Consider the following 16263-nt stretch of genomic DNA (forward strand, 5'->3'; position numbering starts at 1 on the left):
AACGCCCTATAAGTTCGGACACTTTTTAGCGCGGACCCGACGTCCATATAATTGTAAGTCAATGCCTTTAGTATACAATTTTTGTTTCACTATGGTTTTAAGCCTTTTGAATATCAATCGGAATCTTATAATAGAAGTGTATGTATTGCCCTTTAAATGAATTTGGTACTTTATGAAGACGATTGTCAAGAACAGCTAGTTTATTTTTATTTCTCGTATTAATGTTATGTTTTAACCGACTTGAAAAAAAGGAGGAAGTTCTCAATTCGACTGTTTTTTTTTTGTATGTATGTTGACGATTCTTTTTTGTTGGAAAGGTACCTCGGTATTGGTAATGAAGATGTAAAAAAGATGTAATTCAAAAAGATGTAATTCCACGAAATTTTGGTCTCAAACTATTCCAGAGGCAATGAAACAATTTAGAAAAGTTTATTTCCCGGGAATTGTACACGGGACCTTCTCATCTAGCACTGATAGTGGTAATTACTAGGCTACAGTGAAGATATCTGAAATTAAAATTAATTTTACTGTCATTACAAAATACATAAAACTGCGGAAGTAATTCCAAGTTAACACACTTGCTCAAGTCGGCGGTTCACTGCAATGTAGGTGAAGGCAAGCAAGTGGACTGTTGGAGGGAGGGGGAGGGTGTCGAAACTCTCTCAAGTTGAACTTATATGTTGGTTAACTTAATGGCTTAACGCGTTAAGTTTGTTTCCTTCTAAAATGCACAATATTGTGTTTAACTTTTAGGTATTATTTTAACTGATAGTTAAATAATTATAACTTTTTCATAAATAACAAATTCCCTTCAAAAGTCCATGGTTGTTCATTACATGGGGTAAAGCGGCAGATATACGAACCATATTTGCGTTGTAAAAACGAGCGATTCGTTCTCTCGTTTATGACAAACTTTCAGACAAAAGTTTAAGAAGACTGGTATCATGACTGCGGCATCACAACATATTTACTCAAATATTTTGTATGCGCGTAAAAAATGCATAATTTCGTTGAAAAAGAATATATCCATAATATTAACCTTAGAGCTAAGTCCAAACTCATGGTACCACGATTTCGTTTACCTAAGGTAAACGATTTTTAATGGGGAACTGTATACGTTTTTTCAATAAGATTTTGGAGCATATATCTGCCCACTAACTAAAATGCGGCTAAATGACAAGTACCTAGTCAAATATCGGCTTTAGAGAGCACAAGATGGAGTCCAAAACTCTCACTTTAAAAACAGATAAAGTTAGGTCCGATATATCTCATGGTGATCTTCGCTCATCGCAAAGATGCAGAGCTAAACTATCATTAAATAACTTCAATATTCTAAAACCGGGTTATACTTTTTTATATGATATCCCAAAAAAATATTTTGTCACATAGCCGCGTGTTAGTTAGTGGAGGATTTCCTAAGTTTCAAACTTACGTTAAAAGTATTTTAATTGAACGGTTATATTACAAAATTGTAGACTACGTGTTAGATAAAGATGTATGGAAAGACAACAAGAGTCTAGATTCCACACAATTATGATTCCAAATGTATTCTATAGCATTTAAGTTTATTTGAAAAGAGCAATCCCTAGAGTTTCTTGCTCGTTCTTCTCAGGGAGGTCAGCGTAGTGAACATTTACTGAATTTTAGTGATTTTTTTGTATTGCAAGGATAAAAGTTTCACTGGGGTTTTTTCCAAATTAGTGTTAAGAGTTGCCAATTGCCATTTACAAAATAAAATATAATTTTTATTTTGTACATGGCAACTCACGTGCTATGTTCAGAGGATTGTACTTTGCTTTTTTGTTTGTTTTTGTTCTACTTGTTAGTATTAGTTAGATGTCATAATTAAGAATGCTGCGTTTCCCTGTTACTGGAATTAAGATAGTTAAATATTGAATATTGTATATGTTCTGTAGGGATACCGAATAAACAAATAATAATCTCAGTACAGAGTACTAAAAAAACCGACTTCAAAAGTACGTGAAATTACATATAATTACCAAGTTTTATTGAAATCGGTTACCGGAAAGTGCGCAAACCCGGATTCATCCCCTAGTTCACCATTATACGGAACTTAACACAGGAGATAATAAAAATCTGTTCTCACTATTCAAAGTATATTGAGAGAAAAAAACGCCTTGAATTGAAGAATAGCAAAATCAACCATTAAAATAAGTGCTCCTTATAGTAAAATTTAGGCGCTATTTATAAAAATTAATCTTCATGCGTGAGCAGCCACCCTTAGAGGTGGATGGTTTTCTTAAAAATTAAATGGGACATGAAACAAAAAAGAATCATGAAAATCTGTTCACAAATACCGGAGTTATTGCGTAATACACATACAAAAAATATACAGTCGAATTGAGAACCATCGCCTTTTTTTGAAGTCAGTTAAAAATAAATTGCAAGCATTGGTTTAAAACATAGTTTTCCAGAGTGTTCCCTACCGCTCCCCTGTGGGCGCTGAAGAGTCCTAAGGGGGTGGCAGGGAAGCAATTGAGAGCGTTGATGCTGTCCAAGGGGTGCTAATGCATTTGAAAAAAAAAACCTACACAACGGTGATAGTTTGCCAGCAAGTGATGAGTCCGTGACGAACGCGTGTGGACTTTGTATGATATATTGTTAACAATATCAGAGCAACCATACTGTTTTTTTATTTTAATTTCTCAAAAAAGAATTGAATATGAATTAAAAAAAAAAATTAGAGTTCATAGCGACATCTCTAGTCAGGGCTGGTAGCTGTAAAAGTATATAACTGAGTGATGAAATACTTTCATATATTTCTCATAGATGGCGCTACGGCTAAAAAGTCGTTGAAAACCAAATAAGAAGATCCGACAACAAGTGCATAGAAAAATTGGTGAGGTCTGCTGGTTCGTTCCGTGGCTTAGTTGGCATTGCGTCTGGCACGGTTTGCTAGGAGATGTCGGTTTAATTCGGCCGGCTCGAATGAGTTTTTTCTAAGTGTTCAATCTTTGTAGTAATCATCATCATCATCATCATCAGCCTATTGCAGTCCACTGCTGGACATAGGCCTCCCCTAATGCACGCCATTTCGCCCTGTTCTCGGCTTGACGCATCCATTTCCTGCCAGCAATCTTCCGCAGATCGTCGCTTTGTAGTAATAATTATAACAAAGTAGTGGAGTAATTTCTCAAAAGCTGAACACCAATTCAATAAAAATTTAATTATATTATCTGATATCGCATAAGTCATACATAGTCATGCACTCGCAACTATTAATATCTAGGGTGTAGGTCTAACAAGTTATATTTTTCAACAAGTTGGTCAAATTTAATTTTTTGTTTATTACCCTTCCATATGCTGTTTTTTTCAGAAATCAGAAACATTTATTGTATGAATTGGTAAAATGCAGGTGTTACTTACAAGTGATTAGATCCACAATTCCTACCCAAATCAGGCGTACAATGTCTTAAAATTACAATTCATTTAAAATTTATTACAACTTAGATTAGATATTTTAGTAAAGAAGTTACTGTGACAAAAAGACATATTTCCAAAATATATACACCTTTTAAAGTCAGGAAACCCTTTTCTTGACTTCTTAGAGAATAGTCACTGGGTTTAATATAGATTTACGAGATTCAATTTAGAGTTTACGTAACGTAAAAATTTTTTCAGCGCTCCAATACTGGATTTGCAATGAATATTTAGGAAGTTGTAAATATTTTTTGCCCTCGATTTTGGTCGTTAATGGGTTTTAACTCGATTTAAACCCGGCTTTAATTAAGCACTGGGTTAAAACTCGGGCGCCTGCCCATCTCTGTCCTTGATGGCAGAAATAGGTCCTATGGCAGGAATGCAATGAACTCCTTGTTTTAAATGGACAGAAATTATAATAACAACCATTCTTCTCCCCAGAAACTGGTGCTCCGTCAAGGGTCAATGACTTTCGAGTGGTGGGCCCGACCACCAGTACGCCCTTTCGTGAGGGTCTACGTGTACAACGTAACCAACGCCGACGAGTTCCTCAACAACGGCTCCAAGCCTATATTGGACGAGCTTGGACCATATGTTTATTCGTGAGTATACCATACAAGACAAACAGTGATAATAATAATGACTGACACACTCCACACCCCGCATTAGGGAAACCGGGTGCCATAGAAACACGTACACAACTATAATGCTCTGACCACACAGATGCGGTAGCGGGAACGTTCCGGGATCGGGAATTTTTGTAATGTTTAGTAGCAATAGAGCGCCTTGTGAAAGTTTGTCCTGGAAAGTACACACATATTTATACCTATTTGCCAAATTTGAGGTGGAATATTTTCTGCAAATTTATATGAGACCTTTACTGAGGTACCCTTTTTCCATCAAAAATACAAAACCAAAATCAGTTCGAAAACTATCGAGTTGTCGCGTAACATACATTAAGAGCTCTCATGCCAAAAAAGTTTTGACGTTGGCTCCGCCCAAATTTGTGAAACAAATATATGCCTGAAGTTCGCGTGACATGCAACAGGAGATGTTGAATTTTGCGCATTAAAAGTACCAAATTCGTTTTAGCGGAATAACTCTAAAACTAAAGGGATTAAAAAAAAAATCCGTAGTGACAGTTGTCAATCATGCATAAATATAATTATCTAATTTTTGTCCTAATAACCTGTAGCATTTCGAGGATAAATCGAAAAAATGTGAAAATTAGAGGTAATTTCGTGATTTTTATCTATCGAGGAAACTTTATTGTTTTCTGTTTCTGATTAATGTCTATGCTTGAATATATCGTGTAGTTACTCATACAATATTTTATTTTTAACTTTAAAGTGGATATACTCCTCTAAAATCAAATCGAAGATTAGGAATTTTTCCTCTGCTCCCTCTTAAAAAAAATAGTCAGATTGAGAACCTCCTCCTTATGTTGAAGTCTGTTAAAAATTGAATAGTTTTATTCTAGAAAACCGATTAACAAAGATAATTAACTTCAATTATTCAAATGGCAGTTCTCTGACATCATACAAACCGGATAAACTCTAAGGCCATTAAATAAATATTAACTTCTAATGAATACATTCCTTTAAGTAGTTTAATATTTCGTAGACTTAAACCGTGTATAGTCGATCATTTTATATGCTATATCTTTAGTCTTAAGCGATTTTCTATATCTCGTCATCATCCACAGCATGATTTCACCCACTGCTGGGTATAGGCCTTTCTGTATCTACCAACGTTATTACCCTATATAAGAGCCAAGCTCTTGTCGATGCATAGCCTCCTCCATTCCTCGCTATCCATAGCCGACTCGGTAACCTCTTCAGGTATAACTACTCACTTTGGCTTCCCTTTTACTTGCTTACTGATGTTGATCTCGGTTTTCCTCTCCTTCTCTTTGCTTCTATCTTCTCAATTAATAACCTTTACGAATTAATCCTTACGTAACAAACGTTTTCCCCTAGATAGATTAACAAATCAGGAAATCGCTCTGGACTTTGCATAATATGATTGTGATTACGCATTGTTCCACGTTTCGTTCTTATTTGTCTATTCTGTTTTAACTACATTCAAGGTTTTAATGACTTTCAAAGTTTTCTTTCTTGTTTTAATATGCCGCATTTAACGGAATTATTAAAATTAAAAATTATTGACAGACGTTAAAAAAAATACAATATTATATAGTCATAGTTAAATAATATGTTATTTTTAATGTGACTCGAACCATGTTTGCCTCAATTTGCAAAGCAATTCTTATGCCACTTGGTCATGACGGCCTTACTATAGCTGTTGAAATTTGTGTTCTGTATTTAAGTAAGAACCATACGTTAAAGATCAAATTGGCTTAAAAACTTTCCACAGTGTTATTCACTAATGAGACGACCAGGGAGTCATACCCAAATAAATTTTACGTCTCACAGGTTAAAGATTAACTTAGTTTAACAATTTTCTCCACATTTTTGTGCTCAGAACGAAAAGGTCGACAAAGTCGGCTTGGGGGGGTCAGGTATCTTGTGTATATGACTGTACGACGAGGATTACCTCCCATCGATAGGCTCGTCTGTCTTCTACAATACATTCAGTAGCAGTAGAGCTCCTTGTGAAAGAGTTCGTCCAGGGAAATACTGCCACCTTATCCATTTTTGCCCCCAAGAAGTAATGTGAGCATTACGGCGTTCCGGTTTTTGAAGGAAATTACAGGCACATGGGACTTGTCAACTTATGTCTCAGGGTGACGAGCGCAGTGCCTCAGATCTTTGCGATTGAAAACTCTGAGTGGCACTGCAGCTGTTACCCGTACCCTTCAAAACCGGAACACAATAATGCTGACATTACTGCGCGGCGGCAGAATTAGATAAGGTGGCAGTACTTCCCAGGACGGACTCTTTGATAAGAAGCTCTACTGTTATTAAGATTTATAGCAACTGCTGCCAATCGCTTACAGTAAACTTATCTTTAACTTTGGATTCTAAGTTACGTATTTCCTGAATGATTACGATGCTCTTTGACATTTAAATTTTGACAGGCTTAGATAGTAAATTCGACATAATACTTATTCAATTAAGGTATCGAACAAAAAATCATTACCTGGTCCAATTATTAAACAGGATTCTAAAGCCTGTTTCTGTTTTATCAGTTTTTTTGCGTATTAAAGTTTTTTTTGTTTTCTGATAATAAATTTACTTTTATTATCACAAACTGGTTTTTTAATTGTACCTACTCGCAGGTAAGATACGGATGTACTTTACCCGGTTCATGCAGTCCATTTAGGTCGTTACAAAGTTTTTATTTCTTTTTTATTTACCAATCGTACTTGTAAACAGGTAATATACAAGCTATATATGCGTTCTTAAACCCTAAAAATGTTTGCAACTCTACGCAACAATCCGATCTAATAATTACTGTATTATTTATCTATAATGTATACAATTAGAACATTATTACCCCTGAATTTCGTGGAATTAAATCTATTTATTGAAATCAGTTAAACCGGAAAGTGTGTAAAACCGGATTCAACCCCCTAGTTTGCCACCCTTAGAGGTGGAATATTTTCTTCAAATTTAAATGGGACCAATACTGTGGGACCCTCTTTCCAACTAAAAAAGAATGTTTGAAGTCATGCCATCAGTCAGTCGTGATGATTTTTTCGCATAAAATGTGTCCTATGACGGTCTGGTGGTTCATAAACCAAAATTAAAGGGACTTCTAGAATAGTCGAAGATGCAGACGTGCTTACCTACATCATTAACAAATTTATAAGTCCCATTGTTCAGGCATTTAGTCAGGCCGATAGGCAGTTACCAACACAGTTACCAACAATATGAAAGAGAAACGGATACTCATCTCTGGAGCTGTGTCGTCAGTACCACCGAGAAGAGTTGACCAGTGCGACGAGGACGGTTTCAAAAAGGTGGAAAAAAAAAGAAGTACACCAGCCGTAACCTTAGTGGCACCGCCTCGACTGGCCCTAATCATGTACTGCGTCCAGCGATACCGACGACGTTATTATACGTGTCACGGCTTCATTGCTTCACAAAGTCTCCCGATATTGTGGAGTACCTATATACGGGTGAAAGTCAATACCCTGAGGGTTGAGCAGTTGGGGTCCCGCCACAAAGTAAATTTTAATTGATTTGTGGTGAGAGTACCAACTCGATATCTGTCAACCTTCATGAAGGTTGAGTCTGGGCCGAAGGGTGTCATGTACCGACGTTTCCGAGGCCGGCTATCGGACACTCACATTGCGTCACACGTCGCAGACAATACGTGTAAACAATAATTAGTCTTTAAGGTATGTATTTATGGGTCTTCGTAACCTGAATACGAATAATTAAATATGTATAATAAAAAATTGTTTGGCACGGGTCTCCTCTTAAAACGAGTGTTTTGTCCGTCACGATGGCCCAATGCGGATTGGGAACATCATACGTTTTCCGAGAGTTGTGAATCTTCTTGGACATGCAGGTTTCATCATTATGTTTTCCTTCATCGAAAACCTCTTGGTACATTTCGAAACTCAGAGGAGCAAGCCCGGATTCGATCCTACGGTTTCTGCTTAAGAATAATAAATAATAATAATTTTAACAAACCTACTTTATGTAATAGATTGTTCACTTTTAGTTCTCTAAGAATCCGCTAGATGGTATTGAGCCATTTGGCGTTATTTCTGAATCGCGGTGTTAAGATTTTCCCTCGAATGTGTCTACGCGAACACAATTTTGTTAATGGGAAGAGAAATCTGAGAATACAGAGAGCTCAGTAAGGCACCAGGAGTTGAGTCCCTTCTTGGGAACTGCTACCCGGATCTTCTGATATTTCGTACGCTCTTATAGGGTGAAAGATTATTGCCCATCATATAGGGTGAAAAAACCTCATCTCGTGGAACGGTTTCCAGGAGTGAGTCCCTTCTTGGGAACAACTGCCCGGACCTTCCGCATATAGGGTAAAATTGTATTGGCGACATACAAGGTGAAAAATAAAAGTCTTCTGAACCACTTGGAAAACTCCAACTGGCTAGTTTTGGTAACCTCATCCAACGGACGAAAGAACCTCCCTCCTTTACATAATTAAAAATAAAACTTTATTTCTTTTTAAACGCACACACTCAGCCGCGCACTAGGTAAACCCTGTATCACGGGTGCTATGGACACACACATAGACTACCACAAATTACACCCAAACTTACGAGATAAATAAATGTAGGTCATACAAATATTTCGCTCGGCCCGGGAATCGAACTTGGGACCTCTGCGTGGCAGTCCGGCATGGTAATCGTTCGGCCACGGAGGCAGTTGAAACTATTAAAGTAAAGTAAGTAAGTAAAGTAAGCAGGGTAAAAACTATTACTACCATAATTTTAGAGTCGAATAATAAATGTCAAGTCTTTTATTCTAGTTTCCAATTCTTAGAGGTGGAATATTTTCTTCAAATTTAAATGGAACCACTTCTGAGGTATCCTCTTTTCAACAAAAATCATCAAAATCGGTTCAGAGATGACGGAGTTATCGCGTAACATACATACAAATAGTCTCAGTGCAGATTTCCAAAAAAACCCACCTCAAAAGTCATTCATCCCCTAGTTTGCCACTCTTAGCGTTGGAATATTTTCTTGAAATTTAAATGGGACTACTACTGAGGTATCCTCTTTCCAACAAAAAAAGAATCGTTAAAATCGGTTCACAAATTCTGGAGTTATCGCGTATCATACATACAAAAAAAAACATCCAGTCGAATTGAGAACCTTCTCCTTTTTTGAAGTGGGTTAAAAAAATGTAATGGACATGTTGTGTACCACCGCGTTTAATAGGAATATATCGCAAATCATCGTATACATACAACTCAAAGGTACTTTAAAATAATAAGTGTATTCAAACATATAAATAATAACATAAATATTGTTTAAGCACGCGAGCTCGCGTGATCTTGCGCAAGTTGTGCACATAATAGAGATTTGTTTTATTCCACATCCTTCTGCGTAGCGCGAGACTCCAACTAGAAGGTTTAGGGGAGAAAAGATAATTATACCATTACAGAGTTTCCAATATTCTCCGACATAGTGTTTGTGATAAATTCGGTGGAATAATTATAATGAACGAAATTGATGAGTATTTTGAAATTATGTTATGAAGTCTCCTTTGATACTTAGATAGTAATCTAAAGATTGTATTACCTTTTTTATTTTGCAAGTACTTATCTCTCCTATCTTATAATGTGTGTAATGTTAAAAGGAGTTATTCTTTTAGTGGTACTAAAATAAATGCAAAATTGAACCAGGCATTTGACATTTTTGTTTTTTTTTATATAGAGCTCTGAAAATCTAGAAATTAGAATTATAGAATCTAGAAATTTTCCGGCTAATCGACCTCGAATGTTAGTGAGGTGCACTTTTAGTGGGAGGACGTGCAACCGCTGTGTATACTTTTTTCATTTTGGTTTTGGAGAAGTGAATAGGCAGGAGGAAGGCAGTTGAACGAGGCACTGCGTCGCGTTCAACCAAGCAGCAGACTCACACTGCCACACGAGGGTACAATCGACTTGGAGACCGCGGGGATGCCCGAACCCCCCGGAGATGGCCACCTGGTTCTCCCTTCCGGTTGCCAATCGGCAAGGTGGAGCATTCCGGGATTTTTCGTTGGGTGGCGGGGCAACCTTTCACGGGTGACTTTCCCGCTACTTGGGCCCCCAACTTCCCACGATCGGCCAGCGGTGCACCGTGCGTCGGATCCCGTCAGACGCAATGCAACTGTTCAGACCCGACCTCCTAATGGCAACTCCCGAACACGAGTCGGAACACGGTAAAAACCATTTGGCGACTCGACTGCGTCGGGAAGATGATGACTGAGCCATGAGCCACGGCCGAAGCCTACCACCAGTAGTTATTGCTCTTTAGCACCACCCAGGGGTCTCTTGCAGGGTCTCGAGGGTAAACCTACGGAAGCGAGCAACATCAACCCCCCAACTACTGTGTATATTTCCTACCCTCCTAATCATTTATATAAATGTAAATAATCGTGTACCTCAGTTAAACGAAAACATGGTACCATGAGCATTTTTTGTTATTATTGAATGAATATAATGCGTTTATCGGAACTATTTGAAATATGTATATTCTTGGTTTAAATTAATTAATCTATTCTTAGGGCGTCACTTGACACTGTACAATAATCTACCAACTGAAATTGTATTTCGTATACTTTAACTGTGACATGCAAATACATTATTTGACTTTGATTTAAAAATACCAAGGTTTCGACTTTTGCAATGTTCCAAATTTTACGATAATGCATTGTCAAGTCAGATGACTACAACTGCAGAAAAACATGAAATTATTATTTTTTTAAACTAAATCCTCTTTTTCTTTTGACCTCAGAGAAGAATGGGAGAAAGTGAACATAACGGACAACGAGAACGGCACCCTGTCCTTCCAGTACAAGCGCATGTATACGTTCCAACCGCACTTGAGCGCGGGCCCTGACGACGACGCCGTTGTTGTGCCAAATATTCCTATGCTGGTAAGTTTTTAATTATAGTACGAATCAGAATTAGATGCCCAACATGTAAACAAAGAAATGTCATTGCCAAAGTGAATGCAGGTGTGGTAAACCTTTTATGTCAACGGATTTGGAAATTGCAAAATTTTAAAAATAAACTAAAACTTTAACAACAATACATAGATTAACAAACGCCATACGGAGACAAGAAAACATTCAGTTTGACCTCGCAAAATCGAAATTTAATTTGAAATTTACCGTGAGCTTTTCGATGAACAAAAACATCGTGGTGGAACCCGCGCGTCGTAGAAGGTTCACACCCCTCAGAAAACGTGTGAAGTCCCCATCCCGTATCGGGACAGCGGACTGTGGCCTTAATCCTCGCCTGAGAGGAGACCCGTGCCCAGCAGTTGATGATTACTGATAAGATTTTCTTTATACGCTGTTAAATTGTATTTTGGGTCACTGGACAATATATCTTAACGCGTGAAAATCACGAAAAAATAATTGCCAACTTCGTATATTATCGCCTACCTATTAAATAGAACAGTGGATGTAATAATATCAGTACAGAGTACTAAAAAAACCGACCTCAAAAGTACGTGGAATTACATGTAATTACCAAGTTTTATTGAAATCGGTTATCGGAAACTGCGCAAACCCGGATTCATCCCCTAGTTCGCCACTATACGTGACTTGACACAGGAGATAATAAAAATCGGTTCTCACTGCTCAAAGTATATTGAGAGAGAAAAACGCCTTGAATTGGAGAATAGCAAAATCAACCATGAAAATAATTGCTTCGTATAATAAAATTTAGGCGCTATGTATAAAAATGAATCTTCATGCATGAACAGCCACCCTTAGAGGTGGATGATTTTCTTCTTTCTAACAATAATAGAATCATGAAAATCGGTTCACAAATACCGGAGTTATCGCGTAACATACATACAAAAAAAAATCATACAGTCGAATTGAGAACCTCCTCCTTTTTTTGAAGTCGGTTAAGAAATGTTGACCGAGCAGAAAGAGACACTCCTGGACTAGCCTTGTTTTGTGGCAATAGATAATTAAATAAGATATCGAATGTGGATTGGCAACCGGTATTAATTTGACAAGTTTTACGGTGAAGAAAAAACAAAACAATATCTGACTTATGAAATAAAAATACGTAGTGTATGTGTAATAAAAATATTTAAAAACTGCGTATTATTATTTAATAATTCAGATGCTATATAAATGAAGCAAACAATTTTTTTCTTCATCCTGTACAGTTGTCAAAATTGAGATAGTACCATTGCCAGTTCACAGTCGATATACAATTTTTTATTGTGATAGATAGGTTTAGAATTAGGGTGCACATAATATACTATATATATGGATAGGTAAATTCACACAGAAGATGATTAGAAGCGCAGTTACAGCTGAGTAAAACGTACCATGATGTTTAAATAGAGATTATTTATTAAATTTAACTGAAAGGAATTATTTATTAGTAATGTTACTAAGTTCTAAGTTTGCGAAACAAGCGCTATTACAAATGTGTTCGCAAAGATCGGGGGCAGGCTGAAAACCAGCGTTGAGCGACTTCTGCCGGTCAGTAAATGCTGAGACACACAAAACATTTAATGTATATATTAATTTAATTTATTTTTGCATTTATAAGTAATCTTTTAAGCTTAGTTTTGTTACGTAATTAATGTGTGTGGAAACAAATGGTTCAAGATAAACCAATAGGAATTGAAAACCGGCTTAAAAATAATAAAAAGTTATCGGGAAAAATTAACTAACCAAGTTCATTTTTTTTGTTGTAAAAAAGACCGCTCTGACGTATTTTGCTTAATTACATTTTGCAAAAACACACTATTATTATGTCATTGCAACATTCGCCTTGTAACTTCTCAATTATAGCTAATATTTATTAAATTACATCGATTGAGGAAGTTGTATGACTTTAATTCAATAACTAATAACTTCGTAAAACTAGCCACATTTCAACGTCAAAAGTGCTTTTATCGCATACGACAATCATAAAAATAATAACCGATAAAGTACATGAAACAAGTTATATATTATTTTAGATCGGGATCAAAATGACCACAATTTGTTGTTCAACGGGACAGAATTCATATGGCCACCGGGTTTAAACCAACAGATTTATAGGGTTAGTTTGTTGATGTCTATTCTCGATTTTGTAATATACCTTTTTAGCTGAGGTTCTAAATTCGACTGCATTTTTTTTTGTATGTATGTTACTCTGTTCACTGTTACTCCGGTATTTGTGGCGATTTTGAAGATTTTTTTTGTTAAAAAGGGTCGCATTTAAATTTGAAGAAATTTTTCCACCTTTAAGGGTGACAGACTAGGGGATGGATCCTGTTTTTCGCAATTTCCGGTAACCGATTTCTATAAAATTTGGGTCAGTTTTTTTTTTAAATAAAAAGTTACAATTATAACAGTGCGTTGCTAAAAAGAATAACGTTACTGTATTTGTCTTTTTGTATCTAACCATGTGGCAACTATATGCGAGTATCGGTGCTTTTTTCATGAAAATAATTATGAATCGATCTCAAAACTTTGTCGAATTACATCTGTCTGTCAAGTTTTATTGAAATTGGTTAGCGGAAAGTGCGCGAAAACCGAATACATCCCCTAGTTTGCCGCCCTTAGATGTGGAATATTTTTTTCAAATTTCATTGACAATGCTGCTGAGAAAACTTCCTCCTTTCTTCTGAAGTCTATTAAAAATATCAAAAATATAAAGTGTTAGAGAACTTGTGAAGTCAAATATGTACCAAAAGCGAGCGTAGCAACTAAAATGAGTACGTAACAAATTGCAATATCACTATGGGTTATTATGAGCTCATATAACTACGTCAGTATGTAATATAACTACTTATATATAATTGATATTTTCTTGGTCATTCCGAGGTGAAGGCTTGGCACTTGAATTTAATATTGTTAATTATAGTAAAGGCTTCAGTTAAAGGAAAACCTTCTTGAATTGTTTCCTGCATGCCTATAAAGGTTCACTTATTGACTATATTATGGTTCAATAAACAAAATTGAACAATAATTGCAAGAAGTCGGTATTTTTTGTATTTCTTTTAATATCAAACTACCGTGAGTCTTAAATATATTGACTAACTGATGATTTCGGAACGCATTTAAGTCGATTGAATTTAGAACGAAAACAATGTTAACATAAAAATATAAAAAAAAAAGCTTTTGCAATCAAAGTAATAGAAAATTATACTTAAACTGTTTTATTGAAATCGGTTACCGGAAAATCTTGAGACCGGTAGTAAGCGACACGCCTGTCCGTAACAGTTGCAGTACCACTCAGAACTCTAAATCGCAAACATCTGAAGGGCACTGCTCTGTAGTTGAAAAGTCTCACGGGTTTGTAATTTCACCAGCACTCTTACCCTTCAAAACAAAAAAATGGAAAAAATTGCTTGGCGGCAGAAATAGATAAGGCGACAGAACTTCACTGGACGAACTCTTCCACAAGGAGCTCTACAAATTCGCATGACTGACCTAGTTGCCTTCTTGTTAGAGAGGACACGGCGATATAGAGATAAAGTTAAAAAAAAATCGATTTAGATGATCAGTTACTCACTTAACATTAAAACAACGTCGAATTAACGATAAAAACCATCGCCGCGTTGCTCTGTGAAACGGAACGGCGGTGCAGCGGAACGGTTAACAGTTTTGCGTTCCGATCGGCGCGCACGCGCATGCGATAGCTCGCTGACGGCAACATAATATATCATAAGCAATATTTGTAGTTCTGTATCTCTAGGCGGAAGATGCGCATACAAAATCTTGAACTCATTTATTGTTTTAATTATTAATACAAATATTCTCTAGATGGCGCTACGGCTAAAACTCCGTTGAAAAACCAAAAACAAAGATCCGACAACAAGCACATAGAAAAATTCGTGATATCCGCTGGTTCGTTCCATGGCTTAGTTGACATAGCGTCTGGCACGGTTTGCAGGGAGACGTCGGTTCGAATCCGGCCGGATCGAAGGAACTTTTTCTAAGTATTCGATGTTTGTATTAATAATTATAAGGAACTAGTGGAGTAATTTCACAAAAACAATAATTGAATATCATACTGTTGAAACATTCCGACATTCATTAAAAATTTAATTAATTCTTTTTTGTCACACCGCACCACCAAATAGCATTTAGTAGCAATAGAGCTCCTTCTGCAAGAGCTGATCCAGGGAAGTACTGCCACCTTACCTATTTCTGACGCCAAGCAGTAATATGAGCATAACCACGTTCCGGTTTTGAAGGATAAGGGTGGTGGTGAAATTACAGGCACATGGGACTTGTCAACTTATGTCTCAGGGTGACGGGCGCAGAAGCAGTGTCCCTCCGGTCTTTGCGATTTAAAGCTCTAAGTGGCACTACAAATACTATGGACAGGTGTGTCAATAAACACCAGGCCTACTACTTGTTCATCCCGTCACTTGATATCACAAATAATTATAACTTTTTTTGTTAATAAAAAACCGACCTCAAAAGATCGTGGAATTACATCTATTTGCCAAGTTTTATGGAAATCTTTTAAAAAAAAAGGACATTTTCAGTTCGACTGTGAGTTTTTTTATTGTGTGGATGTTACGTAATTACTCCGATATTTGTGGACCGATTTTGATGATTCTTTTTTTGTTGTAAAGATAATTACCTTAGTAGTCATTGACTTACAAATAAATGGACGACGGGTCTAATACAAAAACCACGAAAAAATGTCCCAAGTCTACCTATTTAAACGTTGTGACATGTAAAGGAATATGAAAAAGCTTTTAAATTGTAATTTCATCGCAGTACTGTCTAATTTTGCTTGCTTCGCTGTCAGTCAAACAAACGAAGACTAAAGCGTGAATGACGCTCTGTATACGATTTTAACGCCCTATAAGTTCGGACACTTTTTAGCGCGGACCCGACGTCCATATAATTTTAAGTCAATGTTAGTAGTGGTCCCTTTCAAATTTGAAGAAAATTTTCCGCTTGTAACTGTGGCAAATTAATTATTGAACGTCATCCACTTTCCGTTAACGGATTTCGATTAAACTTGACAAATAGATGTAATTCCACAGACTTTCTGTTTGTTTATACAAAAGTTATAATTATAGTTATAAGTTATAATTAAGTTGTAATTATAAGTTATAATTATCGGCTATCTTTTCATCAAACTATATTGCCTGTTAACTTGCTGCTTTCGCGAACCAGTTTCCCTTGGCCACTCATTATTAACTATAACCATGTAAATTGGCACTTAAAATTTTCACTCACGCGTCGT

General features: G+C 36.4%; 1 protein-coding gene across 2 annotated transcripts in view; it reads left to right on the plus strand.

Moving 5' to 3' along the window:
* LOC113228352 (scavenger receptor class B member 1) overlaps positions 1–16263 on the plus strand; it is a 127192-nt gene that overhangs the window by 85933 nt on the left and 24996 nt on the right. For both annotated transcript variants that reach the window (XM_026461617.1, XM_026461618.1), the window contains exons 3-4: positions 3883–4043; positions 10826–10967. In XM_026461617.1, the coding sequence (XP_026317402.1) occupies positions 3883–4043; positions 10826–10967 (303 nt within the window). The remainder of the gene's footprint in view (positions 1–3882; positions 4044–10825; positions 10968–16263) is intronic.

Source organism: Hyposmocoma kahamanoa, unplaced genomic scaffold, assembly GCF_003589595.1.
Source record: "Hyposmocoma kahamanoa isolate Upper Pololo Valley unplaced genomic scaffold, ASM358959v1 228, whole genome shotgun sequence".
In the NCBI taxonomy this organism is placed as follows: domain Eukaryota; kingdom Metazoa; phylum Arthropoda; class Insecta; order Lepidoptera; family Cosmopterigidae; genus Hyposmocoma; species Hyposmocoma kahamanoa.